The following is a 24,895-nucleotide window of genomic DNA, read 5'->3' as shown; positions in this document are numbered from 1 at the left end:
GGACACGGCGCCGCTCTGCCCCGCGCTCGACGATCCCGACGGCCCCCGCGGCGCGCGCCCGTCGCTCTAGGCCGCGGAGCCTCGCCTCGGTGGTGGAGCGAGGGAGGCGCTCTAGCCGTCGGGTCCGCCGACACTCGCTGGTTCCGGTAGGTGTCGCCCGGCACGGCACAGCACGGCACAGCACGCCGGTTCGTTCCGCACACTTTATTGACACCGCTGTGGCTGGGGCTCCTCCGGCGCGAACCGAGCGCGGGAAGCGGGGGGCAGGGAAGGAAGGGTGAGGGGAGCAGACCAGGGCGGGCACGGACGTGCTCGTGGTTCCCTCCTGCCCCCGGCCGGGCCCTGCAGGCCGAGCTGCAGCGCGGGGACGGGCAAAGAGGTGGCAGCTGGGAGGGGAGAGGAAGCAGCACGGGGAGCCGGGGCGAAGGGGCTGCGCTCCTGCGAGCGTGGATCCAGCACCAGTGCTGGAACCCGGTGGTCCCTTGGCCCCTCGGTCAGGGACAGACGCGGGGAGGAGCTGAGGGGCAGACAGGACGAGGTGAGGAACAGAAGTGATTCTGGATGAAGAGTAGTGTTACATTGAATTCTCCGCACTCCCCTGTGCAGTGTTCAGTCAAACGAGATGAGCTGGGCCTCTCCGCTGCCCTGTGCCTGCTGCACGGGTGCTGGCGTAGGCTGGGGCTGCTGCTGCTGGGGGGGCCCTCCGGCCGGGGCCATCTGCAGAGACGAGGCAGCGCCATTAGGCAGTGGCCGTGCCTAAATCCCCCCCGCCCTGCAGGCAGCACTCACCTGCTGGTACAGGGGCTGCTGCCCAGGCAGGTAGGACTGCTGCGCGGGCAGGCTGCTCAGTGCTGCTTCTTGGCCCGGCAGCGCCGACATGAGGCCCTAGCGGAGCAAGGGAAAGGGGGTTAGACTGACTTCTAGACTCGACAGCACAGCATCGTGGAGGAGAAAGCAAGCCCTCTGCATGGGCAAGCCTGCTGTCTCCTCACCTCCTCTCCCTTCCTGGCCCCAACAGCATAGGCTCAGGAAAGCTCCAGTGGCTGGAGCCTCCCTCCCCCAGCACCCAGGTGCTCACCTGCATGCCATAGGGCTGGTACCCCATGGAGACCGACTGGCTTCCCATGTAGCTCACAGCCCCTGCCTGAGGAGCCTGCGAGATGGCAGGGATGCTCTGTGACTGTGATGCTGCATTCTGTGGAGGAGATGCTGCCAGTGAGAGGTAGTGCAAGCAGCTGGATCTCACATCAAACCTATACTGCAAGAGCTCTAGGACCAGCAGGGCTCTCCTCTGGAAGCAGGTAGGGCATGACTTTCCTCTGCACAGTAGAGAGACTAGGGCTGGGTCTAATCCCTGCCCACACCCACAAGGAAGGCAGCACTGCAGCTCTAGATCTGAGACCAACCAGCTCCTCCTCCCGCTGGTTAAAGGTTCAAGAACCACGGCTGGGACTGGAGTAGACACCAGCTCCACAAAACACTCCAGCCCTGCCCCACCTGGCCACCAGCTGCTCTGCAGCAGCTGCCCTCACTTGCCTGGTAGCCCTGTGTTGCAGCTGGCTGATAGGACGAGTACGCTGGGGTTGTAGTGGGCACTGCCTGCCCCTGCTGAGCCGCCTGCCCGCTTCCTGCCCCTGGCTGGTACATGTAGGCATTCACCACGTTGGGATCTGAAGCGAAGAGGGCAGAGATGGAAGCAACTGCCTTTTGTTCAGCCTCTGCCCGCACCAGATCAGCACGGTAACATACCTGTCCCAGTGACAGGCATTGCTGTATACGGTCCTGTGCCCCCCTGTGCTGCCTGGTTCATGTATACACTGTGCATGGGAGAGCCCTCCACAGAGCCAGCGGGGCTGAAGGTGCCGGGGAAGCTACTGGGCCCAGAGGGCTGGTAGATCACTCCACTGGCTGCTGGCATGGCCTGAAGCTATTGAAGGAAGGAAAGCAAGCTTTAGGCCATGGCCCCCAGGACCCGGCAGAAGGGTCTCTTGCCCAGCAGTCAGACCTGGGCATAAGGCAGTGAGAAAGCTGGCATCTGGGCTCTCATCTGGATGGTCTGCTTCTGCTGTTCCAGGCGCATCTGCCTCTCCTTCTCTTGCTCCTGCAGTCGCTGGATGGCCAACTGACGCTGCATCTCCAGGTACTCCTGTAGGAACAATGCTGGTGCTGTGACGGCCGCAAGCTAGGACACAGCAGCACTTCCTCTTGTCAGGACAGCTGTCCTTGCCAACTCTGGCTGGCCTACAGTGCATACAGGTGTGCAGGTAGACCCATGCTGGAAATGCTGCTCTGCCTCACCTGCTTTTTCTGTCTCATTATCTCCAGCTTCTGGGCCAGCTGGATCTGGCGCTGGCGCTCCGCTTCCTCTGCTGCACGCCGCACCTTCTCCCGATGCTCCTCCCTCAGTGCATTCAGAGCCCCACGCGCATCCCGGATCTGGGCCAGTTTGTCCTGCAGGCTTTCATAGTACACTGGGGAAGGAAAGAGAGCCTCAGGGATCCTCTCAGTGCAGAACACTCAGACCATCCCTGTACACTGCCCTGGCTTCTCTCCAGACAAGCTGTGTCACGGGAACGCCAAATGCTGACTCTGGGGGATGCCCTGGCAGCCACCTGCTCCTCCCCAGGACACCCAGCCCAGGGTAGGACAGCTCTCACATACTTCTGCGCTCATCCAGCTGGTTGAGCAGCTCCAGCAGCTGGGGGTGCATGTTGTTAATGGACTGGAAGAGGGACAATACAGCAGAGTCGTTGGTGATGCTGCGGCCTCGCATGTGGTTACTCTTCATGCGGTTGACAAACGTGGTGACCGCATTTTGCAGAGCCTTCAGAAACTGCTCGTGGTTCTCCTCTGACTCACCGTTCTGGTACTGCTGCTGGAAGGACAGGGCAACCAGTCGGCCTCAGCTCACCCATTCCAAGAGCCAGCAGTAACTCTGTGGAGCTGGGCTGCATGGGTCAATCAGGCACTTCTCATACTTGACGAGCTGCTGGCTCAGGCCCCCTTTTACCTCAACAACACTGAGCGGGGCAGGGTGGGCTTCCCCAGACTGAGCAACTGGCTCTGTGAGAGACAGAGGTGCTGATGGGGTGGGGCTCTTGCGAACTTCCTCTTGTTTCTTCTCCCAGTAGTTGCGGTTCAGGTACCGAGCCAGCTGCCAGGAAGAGAGGGAAGATGAGCATCACAGCACTGCTGGGAGCAGCCCTGCACCGTGGACTCATCAGTCCTGCATCCTTACCTCAGGGTCAATGTCTTCAGCCAGGGGAGCAGAAGAATTCTGGAAAGAGGTGAACAGGGAATCCAGTTTAGAGAAATCAGAAAACTGCAGCTTGCACCAGCTGTCCTGCCCTGACCTGGCCATGCACAACAACCAGTGCTGAGCAACAGAATGAGAGGGGTACAGCTATCTCCTTCAGCCAGATACAGACTACATCTACTGTAAGCCTGAACCACATGCCAGCAGCATCTAAATGCTATCTGATTTTCCAGCCAAAAACACCCTAGAATTACGAAAAAACACTGGACTGAAGGGAGTAAAACTGTTCTCTTTGGGATCAAATCTGACCCAAGCAGGGCAGAGCTGGGCTGTGAAATTGGCCTGTGCCCAGCTACTTCATGCTTAGAGGCTCCTGTGAACGTACCACAGGTGGAGAATAGAGCGTGCCCACTGGAGGAGCTGACGACGTGACCGGTGTGGGCTCAGCCTTCGGGTACATGGAGTAACTTGTCTTCTGCCTCTGCAAAAAGGATAGGGGAAAAAAGAAAAAAAGAAAGAAAATCAGAGACTGTCCGGATTCATCCCGGTCAGCCAGTCAGCAGCACACTGGGCACAGTGGGGAGGTGAATCCCCTCGTGGTGTCCAGGCACAGCCAGCAGACCCAGTGTCATGCTCTACAATTCTCACAGCTTGGCAGGCCCCAGGGCTTGTATCTGGGGTACAGCTTGCTTTCACTTTTCAGTTGTGCCACACAACATATGCCTGGCTCTCTTTTCACCCTGATCTCATTCCACAAGCCCCCATACCTCTCACATACCAGGACATGCCTAGGGATTTATTACTGCACAGCTAGGAGATACCCAGCACATCTGGGCTGCATGGCAAAATACACTCCCAGATGCCAAGCAGGGTACGAACCATCCTCTCCTTCTCCTCAGCCTCCGACTGAGACAAGGCAATGGCTAGCTGGAGCTCTTCTTCTTCTTGCAGAGCTGTCTCATCACGCTTTGGGGGCAGCTGCAAGGAGAAAGATGAGGAAGTGGCCACTAAGGGAACCAACAAGCAGGCCATGATCACTAGGTCACCTAGTGAGGAGAGCCACTCACCTGGGACTGCTGAGAGAGGGGGCTGGTCAGGTACTCAGGGGGCAGTTCAGAGGCAGCAGCAGCTTTACCCTCAGCTTTCCTGTAGCCAGAAAGAGGTGACAGTGCAGAATGAGCTCCTTCCTCAGCACTGGAACCCCACTTCTGCACAACATTACAGCTGTAAAGCCCACTCTCAGAAGGAACAAAACCCAGATAGCCTGCAAAGCTTGGGAGACCCTTTGCACTGGTCTTTGGAGAGAGGGCTCCATGTCAAGTTTCTCCCCTCACAGTACCAACTGTTGAAAGCAAAAAAAACCAAACATGCCACAAAGGGTACTGACTTGTTGAGATGCTCATAACAGGGCTCACAGACTCTCACTTCCTTCTCAATCCCGAATTTGGGGATGGTGGAATACTTGGAAGAACATTTGCCACAGAAGATCTGCCCGCAGGCCCTGCAGTGATGCTGGAAAAGATGAGAGACATCAGTGTGGTAGTGAGACACTTCTTCACTGCTGGACAAGTTCACTCAGACAGGAACATGTTCCCACCCAGATGCAATTCTACACAGGCTCAAGGAGTCTTGCATTTTCTGGAGGGACTGCAAGAGGCCAGGGAACCCAGAAAGGCAGGAATAGCACCCACCTTTCGTGTCACCACACCAAACTGCACTCGACACCTGTGACACTCCTCAGCATCCACCCAGTCTGGAGCCTGTTGGGTTCGAAGAAACTTGTGTGAGGAAGGGAGCAATGTCTCAGGGATGGTGGCTCCACAGAGCCTTTCAGGGTCTCCTCTGACTAACTAAAGCTGTCATGAATGAGGCAGGAAAAAAAGCATTTACAGCTCTAAGGGATATTGGTCCTTGCAAGTGGTCACCTCTTGTGTTACTAGACTGTGACACTTTCCCAGTCAACAGGATTACAGCAATCACTTCAGCCATGCCCTGCTACCACAGTCAGTCTGCCACGCTGCTGGAAAGCCACTGGGTAGGTCCTTTCTGTGGGGCCTTTCTGTATGATAATTGTTGCATCCTGGCCTGAACCACTGATTGAGCACCTGAGGAAAGGACCTGGTCAGCCCCGGGAGCACAGGTGAAGGCAATTCAGCTGTGAGACCAGAAGGGCTGGAGCCTGGCTGGAGCTCTCTTACACCTCATTTAAGGGCTGACTGCCACTAGGGAAGGCTCTCCTCCTGGAGATCCCTCCTTAGTGAAGCTTTTCTCTGTGAACCTTGGATCTTCTGACACAGGTGAGCAATCTTCTTTCTTTGCTTTATAGCACCTCTCTATTATGCCAGTCCTCTTGTCATCACACCTTTGCTGTAATGCCTTTCCCGTTGTATTGATGTGTCTAATTGCTACAGGCACTTAGCAAGATGAGACTAATTGACCAGGACAGGGTCAACTCTCTCCTCCCTCTTAGCCATTTTAGGCCAAACTGCTGGACTCAGAATTGCCCAAATGATAGCTGGGAGCAATATGCACCCAGCAAGGTCTCTAATCTGAGTGAAATAGAAGAAAGCAAGAACTGAAGGTTTACTATCTCTTGGGCTACAACAGCAAGGTCTGCCCTGCAATACCAGCTCCCTCCCCAACAGGGAAGCTCACCCTTTCTGCAGCAAACATGGCATCGCTTTCCTTGAACTCTGGAAACACGTGACCTGTGGGAGAACAGACAGCGCTCCATTGTGAAAGGCTTCTCCTGTATGTGGAATATCTTCAGTCCAGATTCCACCAATGCCAAGCTGAGACCCAAAGCCCATTCCTTCTGCAAAGCTCCTCCAAAGCAGATCTGCTTGGCAACTGTCCGCCCACCTTTGCCCCCAGCATCCTTACCTTCAACCTTCATTATCTGATAGGTGTCCTGCACCACCTTGTACTTGGGCTCATTGCGGAAGGCGTGAGCCCAGGCCTGGATAAGGTTCAGAATCTTACTGCGGACACTTGTTTCCACTTGCCTCTGCACAGAAAGGGGAAGAAAAAAAAGAAATCTGAAGAAAAACATCCCTGAAACACAGAAGACGGGTCAAATACTCTTCATAGAAAGAGGAACTTGAAGTACTTGTGCCAGCAGGCTGCAAGCAGAACAGCTTACAGCAAGGACTACATCTCCTTCAGCTTTCTCACTTTCTCACTTCAGCATAAATAGGAGGACATCCTTCAGAATGGCACAAATCAACTTGAAAAGGGGTGTAGTGTCACAGTGCTTTTGGAAAACATCTACAGAGACTCATACAGTTGTTCCCCAGGGGAAGTGTAAGCACTGGCTGGCCAACAATCTTGTTTACCCTCTCACAAGAGCTGATCATCCTGCACTCCAAAACCTGCAAAGTGACAGCTATCAGGCTGGACAGGACAGCACAATCTGATTCTCCCCAGTTCTGATAGGGCACCACAAACACAAAACAGGAGGCTGTTTGTGCCTAGCTGTCAGCAGCTCCAGCTTAGAGACTCCTGCCCGTTAGTACTCAAAACTAGTTTGGATATGATGCAATAAGGACAGCTGGGAGCCTGCCCTTTGCAGGCAGTTGTATCACAGCTCAAGAACTTGCTCAAGAGGAAACTTGGCAAGCCCATTCCTATCCCAGTCAGCCTCTAAGTGCACCCTGTCATCAGCTGACCAAGTCATGGCCTGCTCACATGACCAGTTTCAGCAGAAGTCACCCAGGAAGCAGAAAGGCATTGTCAATTTCCTATTTCAGCTGAGAAATTTTTTGTCAGGTTCCTATTTTCAGCCCACGTAGCAGGACTTAGTAACAGTTCCTGGAGCTCCAAACTTACAGAAGAATTGTCAAGATCCTGCTTTCCACAAATGGCACAGCCCTGAGCCTCATCAGAACAAAGCATTAGGTGTTCACAAGCAGCAACGTTCCCAGTGTAGGATGGAAATGCCTCTGCAAACTGCTGAGGCAGGTTCACAAAATCTCTCAATCCAATCTGATGTGATTTACTCAGAGCCTGGAGTGGCTGCACTACTACACCTGGCCTTCACATTGTGGCAGCATTCTAAGTTCAACAGGAGATACAGTATGAAGGCTGAATCAGCCCCCAAGAGGAAAATGACAGAAGAGAGATGCTCTGCTACGTTGCATAAGATGACAGGACTAGCACAGCTCACTCCACAAATATGTGGGTCATCTACTTGTCTATTTCCAGCAGGAGACAGGGATATAAAGAAGTAACAGCATCACTCTAACAAGCTCTTGTCTGTGCACTGCTGTTTTTGGGACTGGAAACTGAAGAGGTTCTTATTTGCACCTCACTTTTGGAAGTCTCAAGTCCTGGGACATAAGGAGCTCCTGCAGGCATCGTGTTATCACACTGACAAGTGATACAGGTCACCTGTATCACCCCCCTGCTCACATGATATCTTCTCTCCCCAGCAGGCACCACTCAGCTCTCTACACTCATCCCTTTGTATTAAACAGTACAGGTTGCTTTTCTCTGAAAAAGATTTCCTTACACGCAGAGAATGAAACACAGAACATGCATGTTTTTTTCCTTTCATTGCCTCTCTTGCAACTTCATTCAAAAACTGAACTAAAATAACATACGCTTACCTTGAGTATTTCTTTCAGTTCCTCCATAGTTTGTTTGTTGGCTACCTCATCATGAACTGTTTGACCACAGTTTTTAACCACAGACTCCATAACCTGCAAGTGCAAAGGACAGCATTAGCATGTTGCTTTCTTCCTTCTCTGTGGTTTGCAGTGAAAGAACAAAAAAAGCTGCGTTTCAGTTACAGGTTCTTGCAGCAGGTGCACAAAGGGGGCACTATTTAAGTAACAATTCAAGTTAAGGAAGCATCAATTTGGAGAAATCCACACCATGAGACTGGAGCATAAGCTATGCTTCAGTTTATACCATTGCTATTTACACCACATGGGCAAGCAGACAGTTTCATAAAGGTAGTCTCTCAAATGCTTGCTCCAAGGCTGAATGAAAAACACAATCATTCTTGAAGCCTCCATGCTAGAGCTGGAAGAGATGGGAAGTTCCCTGGCCTGTGAATTGGGCCCCTAAATCATGAGAGGTTTAGGCTGAAGTTACCTCCAGTGCGTAGAGTGCCACGTGGGGATTCTTGTCATTGACCTTCTTCTTGATAGCGTTGACTGCGTATTTTGCTCTGGACAAGGAAAGAGAGCACATATGCCCAGGTAAAGACGAATCTACAAGGTTAATCTATCACCCTCCCAGTGACAGAAGAGTACAGTTAGCTCATGGTGCACTCAATTCCCCACAAGGAAAAGTGGGAAGAGGACTGCACATATCCAAGCTTGAGCTTCTCTATTGATTTCAGGGCAGATATAACCTGTAGCTACTAAGGTCAGGAAGCGTACTCCAGAACACTGAGGGGTGCTGCCTCTCAACTCTTCTCTGAAATAACACAGTGAGCAGCATCCTGCCATAGGCTGACAAAGTGAGACCTCCATGTTTCACCTTCCGCACGCAAGCAGATTCGTGCTCACAGCTTAAACCAAAACGCAAAGGGGCGCTTACTGCGTGTCTCCCTGGCGGATCATGTCGCAGATCTGCAGGATGGATTCCCAGTCCGTCTCCAGCAGGAGCTGGCTCGTGGCTTTATCTGCAAAGAACCGCGACCCCTCTCAGGCTGCTGCAAGCGGCAGCCGCAGGGCCCGATCGAAGCCCCCGAGGTGCCAGCCGCGATGCCCCACGGCAGCGCTCGGCTGCAGACAAAGCCCCGGTTTCTCCGTGGGGATCCGCCACGCCCCCCCCCCCCCCCCCCCCCCCCCCCCTCCCCCCCACCGCCGTCGCCGCAGGATCGGCCCAGCCACAGCGCCTGGGCCCGGGCCGCCCCGCTACACGAGGCTGAGCCGCGCGAGATTGGCCCTGCCGGAGGCGCGTCCCACGGGGAGACTCAGCCCCTACCCAGAAGCCGCTCGAAGGTGCCGCCGCCGCGCCCCATGGTGATCGCCGCCGAGTCGCCCCTCTCCCTGCCCGCGGTCACTTCCGGCTTCGGCTACTTCCGCCTTCCGGCGTGGGGGCGCGCTGCTTCCGGCGGGGCGGGGATGGCGGGTGCTGCGCGGCCCGGGCCCACATGCCTGCTGCTGGGGGCGACGGGCGTCGGGAAGAGCCTGCTGGGGAAGCGGCTGCGCAATATCCGAGCGAGCTGGGGGTCCTGGGGCGCGGGGCCGGGGTGGGGGCGTGCCGCACGCTGCTTCTGGTCCGTCCTTAACGCACCGGCATAGCTGTGCTCCCGGGACGGGGCCAAGGAGTTGGGCGAACCCCCGGCCACGCTGCCCACGGTGGGCACGAACCTGACGGACCTGACGCTGCACAAGAGGGTGACGCTGCGGGAGCTGGGCGGCTGCATGGGCCCCATCTGGCCCAGCTACTACGGGGAGTGCAGCGCCGTGCTGGTGAGCGCCCGCCCGGCCGCGCTGCAGGGTGGAACTGCCCCCCTCGGACCCCGCCAAGCGTCTCTTCCCTCTCTGCAGTTCGTGATCGATGCGGCCAACCCGACCCAGGTCTCCGCGTCCTGCGTCCAGCTGCTGTCCCTCCTCTCTGCAGAGCAGCTCGCCACCGTGCCCGTGCTGATCCTCTTCAACAAGATGTAAGGAGGGCATCGGGGCTCTGCGGTTCCTGTGTCGTTTCCAGCAGCCCGAGGGGCCGATGGGCCCTGATAGTGCAGTGCTGCTGTGGGTGGGAGGTTAAAGCAGTGTGGTTAATGTGTGCCCCCTCCTGTCATAGCGACCTGCCCTGCTACATGTCACTGGTGGAGATGAAGTCGCTGTTCCGCATGCAAGACATTGTCTCCTGCGCCACGCAGCCCATCACCATTCTGGAAACCAGTGCACGCGATGGCACCGGCCTGGCTGATGTCCTGCAATGGCTTCAGGCCACCTTCAGGGACCCTAGCTAACCTGGCCCCAGCACCTGTGCAGTGTGACAGGCTGATGGCAGGCAGCAGCTTCTCGGTACTCCATGGTAAAACTGAAATATAAACCCAAGCCATCTTTGTCTGCAAGCAATCCTGCAGCACTTCTCAGGGTGCCTCAGAGCACGCTGCCCTTCCCCTACAGGCTGTGAGAGCCCAGCAGAGGGAGTGCCACCTGCGGGAGGGCCCTGCTGGCTGCTTGCATCCAGAAGATGGAGCTCTGAAACTGGATGGTCCCTGAAGGCGAGACTGTCGGCTCTGGAGCCACGCAAAGGTGAAAGTAGAGGGCTTCACAATGTACAGGTGCTGCTGCAAATCATCAGGTACGTAACTGAAAATCAGACATGTTTATTTACACAGGTGAAAAGCAGAGCCCTGTGTGATGGAGATTAGCAAGAGGCAAATGGATATCCTATCACTGTGCTGCTGGCAGGACATAGAGCCAGGCTGCATCCTCACCCTAGATAAGCAGAACCTGCTGGCATGAGCATGTAGCTGGGTTTGGAGGCATGGAGTATGCAGGAAGACAGGGGCTTGGGGGTGTTGTGCTGATACGCAGCACTGCAGATGCCTCTCTGGCACTCACTATGGTTCAAAAAACTGCAGATGATGAGGAAGATTTTTGTTCTGAAGCAGCCTGATAAGCTGATTTCTAAGATTTTGTTGTATGTTGTTTTCAAATTCTTGCTCAATGGCCTGGTAGGTGTTCTGTGGGGGATTGTTTATCACAGAAGTGTCTTTTGAGACGACCTTCTCCTGCAGCCCCGACGTGCCTTGCAGCAGCTTGCTCAGGCTCTCATTCTCAGCGCAGTTTCCATGCGGCCATGGGACGTTTTCCCTGGTGTCACCCTCATACGGCTGGAAGTTGACGTGATACATCATCTTGCAGTTCACGCAGGGTGGCTTTTCTATGAAGACTCCATTGCTGTAGCAGAAGGCTCGGCACTGCACTTCATCAGGGAAGACAATGACCAGATTATCCTGCCCGTGGTACACTGCGAACGCCACCGCCTTGTGCCACGTCCTGAGGCACAGGATGCTGATCATGATCTTCTTCTCCATCAGCCCTCTGCAGGAGACAGATGCTCCATAAAAGAGAGGGAAGCCTGCTTTATTCTCAGGTTTTTTGGGTTCTCTGTAAAAGCTGTAAGCGACAACTGCGGCTCTGAAGGTGAACTCACTGGGCCTCATTTTGGGTGCTCGATCCTGTATTGCTATTTCCACAGCACTATTAAATTCATGCAGGAAAGACTCCATTTCCTCTTGGGTGCTGCATCCTGCTACTTCGTTGCCCTGGGAACACACACAGATCTCAGTACAGACCCCTTCTTGCCTCTTTCACTCCCCAGCAGTCATCTTGCAGGAAGAGGGGATGAGTGTGGTCTTAAAAGATAAACTTAAAAATAGTTCTGTTTCCCTGAGTTGGTTAGCACCAGCTGGTCTGTACAGCTCATGGTGACTTGAAAAGTGAAAAATAGAAGTCCTGCTGCCTGTTTTGCTGCCTGCTAGGCTGCACTGTCAGGATATGCCTGCAGTGTGCTGCATTTGTCACACACCTGCCCTTCCCCAGCCCTGCTGTTGGCAACATCTAGGTGTGGAGTACTCACAAACTGCAGCAGGATGGAGTATGGTGTCATGGTGGGCAGGTGGGTGTTGTACTCTTGGAATGATCGAGGATAATTCTCCTGCAGGTTCTGGAAAGGTTGGAAGAGTAGGAATTCGCTGGGTCTTATCTGCCTCTGATTCAGCCTTCCAAAGAAGAACACTGCGTGCAGCACCTGTTGGCAAGCAGAGACCCAGTGCTGAGCTGTCCCTGGATGCACAGTAGAGCCTCTGCGCTGGCCTCTGCCACGGCTGCTCCCTCCCCGAGAGCTGCTCCCTATTGCCTTGCATGGTCCCTTTCTGCATCCTGTGCTCCGTGCAGTTTCTCCACACCTCGCAGAAGCTCTGCACAAGCAGGGAGCAGTGGAAGCCCACAGACCTGAGCTCCCACTCCATTCCCTGCAGACCCTCACACCCATGATGGAGCCACTGCTGTGGGAGTTATGCCACCAGAGTTCCCCCACCTCGGACGGGATGCACAGCAGTGCAGAGGCCACAGAAGGGCCATCAGGTTGGTGGTGAAGCACTGACCTTTTCCATGTATTGCTTTTTGATGTTTTCAGCTGGCTGCCACCTAGCCAACAATTCCAAGAACTCCTTGATGAAGAGATTCCCACTGATCTGCATCTGGAATTTATTCTTCTCTTCTTTCCGTGCCAAAATCCTGTGGGAGCAGAAAGGAGCACATGGTGGCTGTGTTGGGGTTACCCCCATCTGTGGGGCAAGCAGTCACCCCCCCACATGGCCAGGGAAAGGGGCACAGGAGATGTGAGGCTCCATCTTACCTTGAAGAGTTGTGACTGGGACCCTGTGGGAGGGAGAGGAAGCTCAGTGATGCAGTGCTGCATGGACCCTCCAACCCCACTGCACACCTGATGGCACTGCGTGGACTTGGGGTGTCCCGCAGCATCTCTAGATGGCACCACTGCTACCTGCTGGCCAAGATGCTACAGAGTGGCCAGCAGCAGTCCCCAAGTGAGAACATCTCTCTGTATCTCCCAGAGAAGGGACAGGCTTCACCCACCTGGTTTTGGCTCATTGAGTATGCAGAGCTCTGTGCTGCAGTTCTTGGGTTCCGGTCTATGGGGCTGTAGGAAAGCAGTGAGGTCAGAGCAGTCAGCAGAGCAGCAAGGTGAGGATCACCAAGGCTGAGTGCCCTCCATGCCACACGCAGCTCAGAGCAGCCAGCTTTGGGGTGGGGTCACTTTGCTGTGCACATCTGTCATTCCCATGCCATCCCACTGCCCTCCTCCCTGACAGAGAATCAGATAAAAAAAGCAGCACTTACTTGCCAGAGGCAAAGGGTCCTTAGAGTCTGTGCTGCCTTCAGCCACTGGGAGACACGGTGCTGGCTCCAACCTGGTGCCTCTAGACTCGCTGCTGATATGGCGGCTCTAAGAATGCACTTCCCCAAAAGTATGCAATGGGAGAACCGTGCAAGGGAGTGGTCGAGCTCTTTGTGCTTTCATTTTTCCATAAATGAAACTCAGAAATCTAAGAGACATGTCATTGTCAGGACAAGCAGGGTGTCACCTCTGCACTCTCTTGGTGCTGGTATGCCAAGCCCTGGGTGCAGGTCTCCATAGAGCTGCTTGGAAGTGGGTGTCAAAGCCAGGACAGCTGACCCTTACTGACCAAAGGATATTCAATGCCATGTAGGACCATGCTGGAGTAAGGAAGGAGAAAGGCCAACAGAGCAAGGGAGGTGCTCATCCTCTCTCCTCTGCCCTGCGGAGGCCTCATCTGGAGCATGGGGAAATATCCAAACCCACCTAGATGTGCAGCCTGCTGTGGGGGACCTGCTTTAGGGGGATTTGACCTACAGAGGTCTGCTTTACCTGGTAACTTGGCTTTATGTCAACTCTATTTCTCATGCTTGTATCCTTCCAATTCTGCCCGTTGCCCTATATGGGGGGAGTGAGCGAGTTACCATGCCCACCCAGCAAGCAGTGATAGAGGGCTTTAAATGAGGGAGTGCTCACTGCTGGGAGCTGGAGCAAGCTGACCCTGGTATGGAGGCGCAGCCTTGGCTCCCTGACTGTCACCTCTCCTGTGATGAGCACAGGTTCAGCTTCACTGGACAGCCTGCACAAAGCAATTCTTGAAGCTCCTCTTGATTCTGTTACACTTAGCCGATGGGGAAGCTGGAAAAGCCCCTCCTGCTAGGACTGAAAGCTGGCTGGCACCACAGCAGAACAAAACATTTGTCACACTCTTGACATAGATAAAAAAGAATGAGTCAAAATCCTGTATATTTAAAATCTTTAATGTTTGATTAAAGCAAGTTTGTGTTTGTGCAAGAAAAATCTCACTTCAGGACACAGGCTTACACAGTGATTAACCTTTAAAAGTGCAATTTTAAGGGCAAATCCATTGAGATTTAATCTGGCAAAGGCTCAGGAGAGATTTTACCAGTCTCTTCAACTCTGTGAAAGGAGTTTGTGGCGAGGTGAGAGTTGTGTTCTGCTTCCAGGTAAGAGGAATAGGATGAGAATAGGATGAGAACTAATGGTCTGAAGTGATTCCAGGCTGGATATGAGGAAGAATTTCACAGAAACAACTATGACCTGTTGGCAGAGGCTGCCCAGGGACGGGCAGGAATCACCGCCCCTGAAGTTGTTTACAGGAAAGGCAGATTAAACACTTGGGAATGCAGAGTAGTTCCACTCCTTGTCACGCGTGCAGATTCAACAAGCAACAACAGGTTTGTTCTACGGCAAGTCCAGGAGACGTTTGAAGTCCTCCTTCCCTCCCTCAAGGAACCGCTGAGCACTCTGCCTCAGCTCCTGGATTATCGGGTCTTTGTCTCGCTCCGCCTCATCCTGTTAGGAGAGCAACCCAGGTGCAGTTACGAACTGATGGAGGTGGGATCAGTGCCCATCAGCACCGGACATCCCACCCCCTCAGGCGTGTCTTTCCTTGGTTTTAACCCACACCCTCTAGCTCACCAGTGAATCTACGTGCTCTCCACAGTGGTAGACTTCTTTCCCCAGGCGCTGCAGCCCTATCTCTGTGAATTCTCGCATATTCTTGGCAACTTTGTGTAGCGTGTCCTCCTCGTAAGCATACACCTCCCCGCTCTCAGCAACGAGGATGATGAGCTGCTGCCCCGTGGCCAGACAGGGCACGTCATCCACCGTGCCCACCACCTCCATCTTGGTGGGCTGCGGCAGGTAGAGCACCTCACAGTACTCCTTCAGCTCCTCCTGCCCTTCGTAGAAGGTGCCCTCCAGGCCCCCGACCCGCAGGCGGAACTGGGGCTGCTTTTCAAAGCCCACCATTATGCCTCGGAGCTTCCTCACACACTCACGAATGTCGCTCAGGCTGCGAGCTGTATAAAAACAGGAATCTGAACATGGCTGTGTTGCTGCCTGGCTTAGAGCCCGACGAGCCGGGAGTCTGGTGCCAGGAGCGGACCGCAGGAGCCCAAACTGAAAATCAGCCTTCGTGGCGCTGTAGGAAATCCCCGTGCTGCCATGGGAAAAGCACACGTGAGCAGGGCCACAACGGTTCAGGCGTCTCCCTGACCTGGCCACGTCTGATCCCGTCTCACAGCTCTTGGGCCGGTTCCTGGCCTCTTCACTGCCCCTCCGGTCCGGTCTGCTCCTGGCCCCCGCCCACCCCTGGCCGCCGGGTTCCCGTCTTGTCTCACTTTCCCCCTTCCCCCGACCTGGCCCCCCCTCCGCCTCCCCACCACTTCTGGCTGAGCGCTTCCAGCCCGTTCCCAGTCTTGTCCTACCCCACCGCCCTCAGCCCACTCTCAGACCCCCCGGTCCTGTCCACCCCCATCCTCCCACCACCCATAACCCATCCTCATCTCCCCCCAGTGCCTCCAGCCCCATTCTCCCACACCCCAGTACCTGTGTGACCTGTTGAGGCATTGCGAGTCCACAGACATGGCTCAGTCCCCTGCCCACCCTCACCCTATCACCCCCCACCCTCAGAATGCTGCAGCACCAAACGCTTTTGCTTTCCGTCAGCTGACAGGGCTGCCTGGGTTCCGGCTACACCCAGCAAAGAAAACATCTTGTTCCGCCCCGAGCTCTGCCACATAACAGCGTCCTGCTACGGCTCCAGATGGGGACATTTAATGGTTATTTCAGAGAGGTGACAGCCCCGAACAGAGCCTTTTTGTTCTCTGCCCACGCAGCACTGGGGAATAATGGTCCTGCTGCACGGCCCTGCTCACTGCACACACCATGGTGGTTTCTTTCCCGAGGCAAAAAACTTCACCACCTCCATTCCAACGGGATCCAAGGTGCTGCTTTTCCAGGTTGCCGGGCAGTTTGCATGATGGAGAGTTGTTTGTAAGCACAGCTGTGTGCGCAAGCCGGTCCCGTGGAGCTGTGCTGGGACACAGCAGTGGGGCTGTGTTCTTGGCTCCGGAAGGAGCACCCTTATCTCTGTGCTGCAGCACTGCCCAGGAAACCTGGGATGCTTCAAGAGAGCAATAGTTCAAGAGTGCAGTAGTTCTCTGCTCCCAGGGCATTGCCACACAGCTGCTAGCTCCAGTTCCTGCTGGTGAGCTGTCCTGTTCTGCCTTGCTCCTTCTTGGGTCTGTGACACTGAAAGGAGAAGGTTCCTGTGAAGCCCCAAGGGTTATTCACAGAGGGCAGAGCTGTGTTAGCATACTGTCAGCATGCTGACAGTAGGGATAATGCTCTCCCTGTCCCCACCACCCCCCAGTTCCCTGTCCCAGTTCCTCCACAGTTAGCACTGTGCTACTCCCATCCCCCGGCTCCAGCACAGAGCAGGGGAGCACAGTGACCCCCAGCCCTGCCGACCCCCAGCACTCTCCCCTGGGTCTGGGCCTCACCTGGCATCAAGCACAGCGCACTTTATGGTCATAAATGGAGTGAATCCTCTGAATGAGGAATTTTTTATCCTCCCCCTCCTGTAACAGCAGAGACACCGCAGTGAGCAGCCATGCGGGCTGTGCTCTTCCCAGAGCCACTGGAGCTCAGAACTGCCCTGAGCTGCAGCGACGGGGGCTCAGAGCACACAGAGCTCACACACGTTGGCAATCTGCTCCTCCAGCAGGCAGATGATCTGGCGCTGCCCTCTCAACACCTGGATGTTGAAATAGATGACCGCTCTGCAATGACAGGTGTGCAGGGATGGTGTCACTGGGGCTCAGGGCTTCTGAAGCAGCAGGGGGAACCCAAAAGTTGTGTATGTAGGGTTCAGCCTCATACTCACAGCACCATCCCAGTGAGAAAGAAGAGGAAGACAGTGTTCTCCAGCAGGTACTGGGGGATCCAGCCAAACAAGGCGATGTTGGGGTTGGACTCCTCCAGCAGCTCCGCCCAGACCTTCGGTGTTTGGTAGATGGTTTGAAGACCCCGGAAGGGGCCACAGGTTTCTGATGGCTTCTCCCTGAGCAGGCAGAGCGAGTCAGTGGGAAACTGCTTTGGGAGTGCATGGCTGGGCACAGGGCAGTGGCCGGGCACTGCCCCTGACATTAAGCTCTGCCCTGGCTCCTATTTACAGGAATTGTAAGGGCTGGGCGCCATCAGTTGGGTTGGGGCCTCATCGCCAACCATCCCTGTAGGTGCTGCCCCTGGCAGCATGTGGCTCTGTGCCCATGAATACTCACCACCAGATTGTGTAAGAGACAAAGATGGCTGCACCCAAGAAGGACGGGAAGAAGAGGAGCGTGATGAAGACAGTACTCATATGAGATGCTTGCCAGGGCTTGCTGGGAGACTGGCAGTTCTGCATCAGACTGGTCTGCAGGCAAGGAGCAGCATGCTGTCACCTCCCACAACGTGACCCCAGGAGTGAGTGCAGGCAGCTGCACCCCCTCACATCCCCATCCCATCCTGTTGGAGCTGAGACCTGAGGGACCCAAGCAGCATCTCTGCCCCTCTGCAAAGAGGGCACTGCTCTCAGGCAGACGCAATCACACCTTTTTGATGTAGAAGAGCAGCAGCAGCTTCACTACTTGTACTGCTGGCAGGAGTGGTGCGAAGAGAACGCCCAGCCTGGGAGAGAGAGAGAGAGAGACAAGCTGAGCTGCCTAGGAGAGTAATTTGGGGCTCAGGAGCACCAGGATAGTGGTACCAGCTGCAGTCAGTGTTTCGCAAAGCCAAGAGCAAGCACACAACGTCCTATGCCAGGCTGGCTGCACAGGCTGTGCTCGGTGGCACATCCCAAACATCAGGGTTGGCAGCAGGTCAGACAGCAGAGGTTTCACTGACCCCTGGTGGATGTGTAGCCTCTGCAGCTGCCTACACCAGGACCCGCTGGGTGGCACGAGGCAGGGCTCACAGCAGCGAGCACCACGAGCGCTGGCTGGCAGGGGATTAGCCACATCGGGCTGGAGATGTCTCACCAGGTCAGGGTCTGCCCATACATGAGCTCCAGCACATTTTGGGCAATGTCAAACTCAGGCCTCCGCTTACTCTTCAGCTTCTTCTCCAGAATCAGCCTAGGGAGTGAGAGGAGCTCTGCTGACTCCTGCTGTGCACCCGTCACCCTTGGGCAGCTGCAGAGCCTCTGTGTGCCGAGGCAGAGCCAGCCCAGCTGGAACGGGGAGCAAAGGGCCATGCTGGTAGGCCCTCCTGGGACACATTACCTCCAGAGCAGCTCCCCAAAGCTGGTATCCAGCAGAGTGAATATGAAGTCCATCACCACAAAGCGATACAGGTCCTGCCCCACACACGTCTCCCAGCACTGGGGATAGAAGCGTGGTAGTGCCAGGCAGGCAGTGCAGATGCTCACCTCTATAGCTCTTCATGGGGAGTTTGAAGGGTGGGGAACTTCTTTCTTTCTTGCACACCTTCCCCAGCTACCAATATCCCTCTCCCCACCACAGATGCAAACCGTCCAGCACAGCCCCCACTGCTTGACCCCTGCCCACAGCACTGCCCCAGCTCTGCTCTGCACTCCCTGGGCCAGGGGCAATGCAGGGCACACATCCCCATCCCATCCTGCTCAGCCCTGCACTGTCAGCCAGTACCAACCTCCTTGGCAGAGCAGACCAGTCTGTGGCTTAGCCACTGGTAGCAGAGCAGGCCAAGGACCACAATCTTCAGCAGGAGGTTCCTGGGGAGCAGGAGCAAGGATGGGCAGCCCCTGGGCCCCGGGCACAGCAAAGCTGAGCCCCGAGAAAGGAGGGTAAAGCAAACCTGGGGTGCAGGAGGCTCCCCACCCTACCTGCAGATGGCCACGTAGACCTCTGCCTCTGGGGAATCCTGCTTCTCCCACGCTGCCAGCAGGTTGTAGAAGCGGGGCATCAGCGTGTTGAGGAGCGACACGACGAGTGGCAAGGCCAGCAGGACTCCTTCCTGCTGCCACGCACTGCCTGCTGCAGCTCCCTGTTCCTGCTGCACCTGGTGAGTGGTGCCTGGCTCAGCACGGCTGCATGGTTCCTGGTGCCAGCCACGGGCTCAACCCCACTGCTCCCAGCAGCAAGCACAATGCTGGCAGCAAGAGGGAGGTGCAGCGGGGCTGCCGTCACTGCTCTGCCTCACCTGGTGCTGTGCTTACCATGTGCATGTGCTCTGAGAAGTAGTACACGGCCACCACGCAGCCCAGCACCGTGCCCAGTGCTAGGAGCCAGGCAAGCAGGAGCACAGCGATGTGTCGCAGCCGTTGGGGGAGGCTCAGGGGGCAGGAGCGCAATCGCTGCTCTGCCAGCAGCTCCTGGAAGACAGCAGAGCAGCCAGGGTGGCTGAGAACGTAAGCTGGGTCTGCATCTAAAGCAACGGTTTATCCTGCTTGCTCAGGTGGGACCTGGAGGGCCGCTGCACAAAGGTGCAGCACAGGATTGGCATACATGTAGCACTGCAACCCCACTCCTCACCTTCAGCTGAGTGCAGATGTTCTCACTCTGTAGCTTCACCGAGTGCCTCTGCACCACCTTGAAGTCCCACGCAGAGAAGATTTTGATGGCCAGGACCCCTGTGGAGCTGCCCACGCGGTAGCTCTTCAGAAAGGAGTGGTACATGCTGTAGGAGGCAACAGGGCAGTCAGGGCAGCAGTGCTGGGCAGTCAGGCAGTGCTGGCAGTGCTGCTCACCTGTACACCAGCAGGATGCAGGTGGCAAAGAAGGAGGCTCCAATGGTGAACATGTAGGCCAGTGGCATGTTGTATGGCAGCTGCGTGGCTCTGGAGGGGCTTGTGCTGCCACTGGGGCTGGAGGCAGAGGGGGTGTTCAGGGTGGTGTTGCTGTAGTAGCCGTAGTACAGCAGTGAGTGAGTAAAGGAGCCCTGTGGGGAAATGCACAATAGTACTTGTAGTGAACTCACCGGTGCCAGCAGCACTCTGCCCAGCCTGGTATGGGGTTAGCATCAGCCTGTATGGCACAATGCCCTGGGCAGGGGCAGCAATGGGGACAAGGGCACAGACCAGAGCATCCCCATGGCACGAGATGCAGGGACATGGAGCAGGGATCAGGTTGGGGGCAACTCCCAAGCAGCAGAGCACCAACACTTACCGCTCCGGTGAAGAGCTCGAGGCCAGTGAAGGGATGGGGGCTGGCCACAGCAGGGGGATAGGCAGCCTGCAGGGCCACCACAAAAACCAAAAGGAGGAGGAGGGAGATGATGTTGAACAGCAGAAGCGTCTTGAGGAAGAGGAAATAGGAGAGCACGCTGGAACCAAAGCGGCCACTGATCTGCTTCAAAGCGTAGTGCCAAGGCTGTGCGGCATGGACCAGTGCCAGGAACCTGTACCAGAGGGTCCGGCAGCCCTGGGGAGCGTGGGGACACAGTAAGGGCATCCTGCAGCTGTACAGCCTCCATCACCACCAGCTCCGGCAACTGTGCTGCAGACTTACAAGCACGATGCAGTCCTGGCACCACGCACATGGAGAGGTGGGTTCTGCAGAGTGGGCGCGTAGCCCCGGGGTGCTCATCTTCTGGCTCAGCTGCCTCCTGCCCAGAACAGGGGGCATCAGGGGGAGCCCAGGCTGGGAGAAGCCCAGTCCAGACAACAGGCACCTACCGGAGGCTGCGTTTCTCCTCCAGGCTGAGAGGCAGTTCCAGCAGCACTTGGCTACGCTGTGCAGGTGGGAGGCTCGACAGCTCCTTTGCCAGCAGGCTCTGCTTGTCTGAAGGCACAGAAACTCAGAGGGATGCATCCAACAAGACTCATCACGCCCATCCTGAGCCCTACTCCAGGAGAATGCTCACCTGCCAGCGTGGCGTGGGCTGGGTCGGTCTCCAGATCATACTGCCGCAGGCTGGGCCGTGCTGTGCGGCTGAGCTGCTGCAGGGATGGACGGCCGCTCCGACGCCGCAGCCGCGCCGTGCGGTTGTAGTATTGAGAGATAATGGCCCCACGGCTGCGCCCTGCGGCAGGAACACAGCACTGGGATGGGCGGCCTTAGGGAGAACTCCTGGAAGGGCTCACAGCATGGCACAGCCCGGGCAGGAGGGGCACAGGGGTGGCACAGGGAGGGGGTGGCACTCACCGATGGTGCGGCTGGGCATGTTGGCCAGGATTCGCAGGGTGGTGGCGTAGCCGGGGTGCTGCTCACCCTGCTCGGGCTCCAGTCCAGTAGTGGCCATGGGGTCCAGGGGGAACAGGAGAGCCGAGGGCTCTGGGGAGGAGAGAGAGAATGTGGGATGAGAGCCAAGGTGTACAGGACTGTCTCCCCGCACCCCACATTGCTGCAGTTCCGTGTTGTACCTCTGCTCCTCTCCTGCAGCTCCATTTCTATTGCTCCTGCCACCAGGCTGCTCTGCTCCTCAATGAGCTGGCAGAAGGAGCTGTGCAGGGCTCCCTCATTGTCCGGGCTCGGCTCCTGGCTGCAAGGGCACAAAGCTGAAACCCCCACTCGGCTATGGGGGAGGTGAAGGTCCAGGACAGCTGTGGGTGGGTAGTTCTGCCCGCGGTGCTCAGCCCGCACTCACCCATCGCTCTCAGTGTTCTCAGGGACTCGGAGAGTGAAGGCAGGCAGTTGGGACATCCCGGAGCCGCGCTGTCTCCTGTACGCTGCCTGCACAGCGAACGCTGCCGTCAGCCCCGCGTCCCCCTCGTGGCACAGAGCCGGAGCTGAGGGTCTGCGGGGGTCCGCCGGGTCCCTGCCGGCCCAGGGGGCGCGCGGCCCGGTGCTGAGCGAGCAACGAGACAGGAAGGAAGGGAAGGGGGGAGGAGCGCGCACGGAAGGATGCGGGGCGAGCGCTCGTCGAGGCTCGGCCACCGGGGGCCGAGAGCCCGCAGCGCCCTGCTCGGATCGGTTCAGTGCAGCGGAACAGCCGCTCCCAGGTCCCGAGCATTCGAGACCGGAGCACAAAGCTCGTTCCCCTCCTTGCGGATCCCGGCCGCCACCACTGACGGCCCTATGGAGCTGAGCGCCGTCCCCATCCTCGTCCCCGTCCCCTCCCCGCCCCGCACAGACAAAGGCTGCGGGCAGGAGGAGGCCTGGGGCCACGACCCGCCGCCCTCCCCCTGCACCAGCGGCAGCGCACCCGGTTCCAGCGGCCGCCGCAGACGCGTCCGGAGCTTCCCGCGGCGTCCCGGGGTGGCGGGCACGGCACAGCGGCGTCTCGCGTGTGCGCCTCCCGGTGCCAGGCACGGGGCGGCAACGAACGGCGCGGGCAGGGTGCGGGGCAGGGCGCTCTGGCGCTCCGTATCGCCGGCAGTCACACAAACCGCACCCGTAGGCGCGGGGCCGGATCTCGGTGCGGCACAGAGCACGCCGGGAGGCGCGGGGCGGTCACGAGGAGCGGGGCTCGCGTGGTGCCCGCCGGATCCCGGGAGCCGCGCCGCGCGCAGCCCGAGCTGCGGGGCAGATTCGCGCTACCGCGTAGAGCCCCTCACGCCGCGCCGGCGCCGGTCCCCAACCCCGGAGCCCCTCCCAGCACCAGCCGGGGCGGGGCGGGCCCAGCAGGTGGCGGCGGCCGCAGCGCCCGGCCCTCTCGGGGCGGTGCCGCGCAGGAGCGGCCGTAGCGCGGCGGCGGCGGCGCGATGGAGGGCGGCGGCGCGTACGGGGCGGCCAAAGCCGGCGGTGCCTTCGACCCGGTGCGCTTCGTGCAGCAGCCGCAGGTCTTGGCGCGTATCGCCAGCGCGGTGAGTGCGGCCGGGGCGGCCCTGCGCTGCTGTGTCGTGCGGCCGAACCCGGCCTTCCCTTCTCTTTCCCTTTCCCTTTTCCCCCGTCTCCGAGGCCCGGTCCGGCCCGGTGCGGCTGTGCTTCCCTTCCCGCAGCCTTCCCTTTCCTTCCCGCGGCCATCCCCCCGTGCCCGGCCATAGTCACGGGGTACTCAGCTGAGCTCGGGGCGGTGCGGGGTTCGGGCAGCCCCCGACGGGGCCCCTCTGCTCCGGGGCCGCCCCCTGACGCCGCCGCTGCCGCCCCGCAGGTGTTCGCCCTGATCGTGTTCGCCTGCCTGGTCGGGGAAGGCTACACCAACTCGCCCCGCTCCTCGCAGCTCTACTGCGTCTTCAACCGCAACGAGGACGCCTGCCGCTACGGCATCGGCATCGGCGTGCTCGCCTTCCTGGCCTGCATTTTCTTCTTCATGGTGGACGCCTACTTCCCGCAGATCAGCAACGCCACCGACCGCAAGTACCTGGTGCTGGCCGACCTCGGCTTCTCGGGTACGGCCTGGGCCGAGCTCCTGGCAATGGCGGTCCCATGACGTGGCTGCGCGGTGCCTGGCGCAGGGAGCTGCTGCTGGCACGGTGCCTGCAGGCCGTGTGCTGCCAGCCCCGGGGAGCGGCGGGGTTCCGGAAGCAGCAGGGCTCTGGCAGCAGCAGGATGCAGCCCTCATGCCTGCTTCCCCCCGCAGGGCTCTGGACCTTCCTTTGGTTTGTCGGCTTCTGCTTCCTGACCAACCAGTGGGCCTGGACGCACGATGAGGATGTACACATTGTGGCTGACTCGGCACGTGCTGCCATCACCTTCAGCTTCTTCTCCATCTTCTCATGGGTGAGTGCTGGGGGGGCTCTGCAGGGGTCTTCTGCTTCGTGCCGGGCTCTGACGGGCTCTGCTTTCTGCAGGGTCTCCTGATCGCCTTCGCCTACAAGCGGTATAAGATGGGGGTGGAGGACTTTGCGCACAGCTACGTCGACCCCTCGTCAGAGGTCTCCACGCCGTACTCCAGTTACCCCAACATCAGCCACGACAGCTACCAGCAGCCGCCCTTCACCCAGACCACAGATGCCACCGAGGGCTACCAGCCACCACCGGTGTACTGAGTCCGGCCTGCAGGGATGGCTGTACAAGTGCAATTTTCTCTTGTGGGGTGGGAAGGGAGGGACCTATAACTTGAATGGGGAAGAGGGCAGGAGGGTGATGGTTGCTTTGTGTGAAGACCACTGGGGGTTGGGTGGATGCCAGGGCAGAGGGTAGGGCCTGGTGCCTGTGGTGGGGCTGTGTGCTCCCTGCTGTGAAGCAGTGATGGCTGAGTAGAACCTGCTGTGCACAGCCAGCTCCCCTGGGGGATGGGGGGGTTGGTGCTCTGGAATGGCAGAGCCCGAGCCTCACTGCTGTGCCTCTAGGGGAGTAATGGTGAGCTTGTTCCCTCCTGGTGCTGCTGCCTTGGCCAACTCTGCTGACTGCAGTCCCTAGGTGCCACCTTTAACTGCTGTAGCATCTGTCCCAGCACAGCTGCACGGTGCAGTCCAGCTCCTGCCTGCCACTGGGTTTGTGTGCCTTCCTCTCCTCCTTCAGCTGCTGCTGGCTGAGCTTGATGCCAAAGCCTCATCTTCTGAATATGCACCTTTGTGCTGTGCCTTCCCCAGAGCCTGCACGGGAGCAACTGGCACTCAGTGGTTTGGGATCTGTGGGAGTGGTGGGTGCTGGGCTCACAGCAGGGCAGCTCCCTTCCCCCAGAGCATCTCCCTGCCAACTGCAGACCCTGTGTCTGTCTCCCACTGAACCCTGCTGGGTCTCCCCATGCCCTGCTCAGCAGCCACTGCCCCAGGCTGGGTGCCATGCTGTGCCTCCACGTGGGCCGTGGCTTTGTCTCAGGTTGTGTGCTGCTGTGCCTGTTGTGAAGCTGTTCCCAGCAGCAGTGTGAGGTATGTGAGCTGTAGCTGCTGGGGCTGATATTCAGCTATGCGTTTATCACTGTAGAAACCGAATAAACTTTTTCACCTAGCCACCACCTGTGTTTCTTCTCTGAAGAACTGGGTTCTTCCCC

At 57.6% G+C, this 24,895-nt stretch overlaps 6 protein-coding genes and 1 long non-coding RNA gene across 11 annotated transcripts; 3 read left to right on the top strand and 4 right to left on the bottom strand.

Moving 5' to 3' along the window:
* Positions 1–189: 189 nt before the first annotated feature.
* On the bottom strand, positions 190–9,288 carry HGS (hepatocyte growth factor-regulated tyrosine kinase substrate). Of its 2 annotated transcripts, none has more exons than XM_042883902.1 (21): positions 9,194–9,288; positions 8,804–8,888; positions 8,354–8,429; positions 7,864–7,956; positions 6,140–6,263; positions 5,912–5,964; positions 4,948–5,016; positions 4,644–4,768; positions 4,324–4,402; positions 4,136–4,234; positions 3,642–3,737; positions 3,239–3,277; positions 3,011–3,154; positions 2,662–2,875; positions 2,299–2,471; positions 2,006–2,146; positions 1,750–1,927; positions 1,537–1,670; positions 1,079–1,195; positions 790–885; positions 190–717 (listed from the first exon to the last, which is right to left on the bottom strand). In XM_042883902.1, the coding sequence occupies exons 1-21, from the start codon at positions 9,228–9,230 to the stop codon at positions 610–612; spliced, it is 2,280 nt and encodes a 759-aa protein (XP_042739836.1). In that variant the 5' UTR covers positions 9,231–9,288; the 3' UTR covers positions 190–609. The 2 variants fall into 2 exon arrangements, with proteins under 2 accessions (XP_042739836.1, XP_042739837.1); XM_042883903.1 differs by having other exon boundaries at positions 2,662–2,872.
* LOC122186894 lies at positions 5,446–8,398 on the top strand. Its single transcript, XR_006181203.1, has 2 exons — positions 5,446–5,553; positions 5,703–8,398. It is a non-coding gene; the product is annotated as an uncharacterized LOC122186894 (long non-coding RNA).
* A 45-nt stretch (positions 9,289–9,333) lies between the features above and the next one.
* Positions 9,334–11,454, top strand: ARL16 (ADP ribosylation factor like GTPase 16). Its single transcript, XM_042883833.1, is given in 5 exon segments — positions 9,334–9,684; positions 9,763–9,878; positions 10,016–10,252; positions 10,348–10,525; positions 11,092–11,454. Coding segments are annotated over 3 exon segments (639 nt in total). The 3' UTR covers positions 10,188–10,252; positions 10,348–10,525; positions 11,092–11,454.
* On the bottom strand, positions 10,542–13,188 carry LOC122186853. Of its 2 annotated transcripts, XM_042883829.1 has the most exons (6): positions 13,093–13,188; positions 12,829–12,892; positions 12,590–12,612; positions 12,336–12,468; positions 11,810–11,980; positions 10,542–11,495 (listed from the first exon to the last, which is right to left on the bottom strand). In XM_042883829.1, the coding sequence occupies exons 2-6, from the start codon at positions 12,841–12,843 to the stop codon at positions 10,788–10,790; spliced, it is 1,050 nt and encodes a 349-aa protein (XP_042739763.1). In that variant the 5' UTR covers positions 12,844–12,892; positions 13,093–13,188; the 3' UTR covers positions 10,542–10,787. The 2 variants fall into 2 exon arrangements, with proteins under 2 accessions (XP_042739763.1, XP_042739762.1); XM_042883828.1 differs by lacking the exon at positions 13,093–13,188 and having other exon boundaries at positions 12,590–12,884.
* Positions 13,189–14,054: 866 nt separating this feature from the next.
* On the bottom strand, positions 14,055–16,325 carry LOC122186854. Of its 3 annotated transcripts, none has more exons than XM_042883830.1 (3): positions 16,041–16,325; positions 14,753–15,275; positions 14,055–14,626 (listed from the first exon to the last, which is right to left on the bottom strand). In XM_042883830.1, exons 1-3 carry the CDS (start codon positions 16,094–16,096, stop codon positions 14,516–14,518), a joined length of 690 nt encoding a protein of 229 aa, XP_042739764.1. In that variant the 5' UTR covers positions 16,097–16,325; the 3' UTR covers positions 14,055–14,515. The 3 variants fall into 3 exon arrangements, with proteins under 3 accessions (XP_042739764.1, XP_042739765.1, XP_042739766.1); XM_042883831.1 differs by lacking the exon at positions 16,041–16,325 and adding an exon at positions 15,665–15,785; XM_042883832.1 differs by lacking the exon at positions 16,041–16,325 and adding an exon at positions 15,665–15,739 and having other exon boundaries at positions 14,753–15,135.
* Positions 15,871–22,321, bottom strand: TMC6 (transmembrane channel like 6; the record flags this gene model as incomplete). Its single annotated transcript, XM_042883760.1, has 21 exons — positions 15,871–16,369; positions 16,621–16,698; positions 16,821–16,899; positions 17,004–17,180; positions 17,401–17,534; positions 17,713–17,788; positions 18,139–18,234; positions 18,382–18,479; positions 18,770–18,851; positions 18,963–19,138; positions 19,296–19,451; positions 19,612–19,756; positions 19,827–20,017; positions 20,245–20,499; positions 20,587–20,683; positions 20,754–20,859; positions 20,942–21,100; positions 21,223–21,351; positions 21,441–21,559; positions 21,665–21,750; positions 22,223–22,321. Coding segments are annotated over 20 exons (2,532 nt in total), but the record flags the coding sequence as incomplete, so codon positions are not given.
* A 391-nt stretch (positions 22,322–22,712) lies between these two features.
* On the top strand, positions 22,713–24,856 carry SYNGR2 (synaptogyrin 2). Its single transcript, XM_042883834.1, has 4 exons — positions 22,713–22,823; positions 23,111–23,348; positions 23,540–23,679; positions 23,751–24,856. The coding sequence occupies exons 1-4, from the start codon at positions 22,722–22,724 to the stop codon at positions 23,946–23,948; spliced, it is 678 nt and encodes a 225-aa protein (XP_042739768.1). The 5' UTR covers positions 22,713–22,721; the 3' UTR covers positions 23,949–24,856.
* Positions 24,857–24,895: the final 39 nt, after the last annotated feature.

The sequence above is a fragment of the Lagopus leucura genome, unplaced genomic scaffold (genome assembly GCF_019238085.1).
Source record: "Lagopus leucura isolate 7727_CA_CO unplaced genomic scaffold, USGS_WTPT01 Super-Scaffold_100040, whole genome shotgun sequence".
Taxonomy (NCBI): domain Eukaryota; kingdom Metazoa; phylum Chordata; class Aves; order Galliformes; family Phasianidae; genus Lagopus; species Lagopus leucura.
Note: the sequence above shows the minus strand (reverse complement) of the source record. Positions and strands in the feature narration are given on the sequence as shown.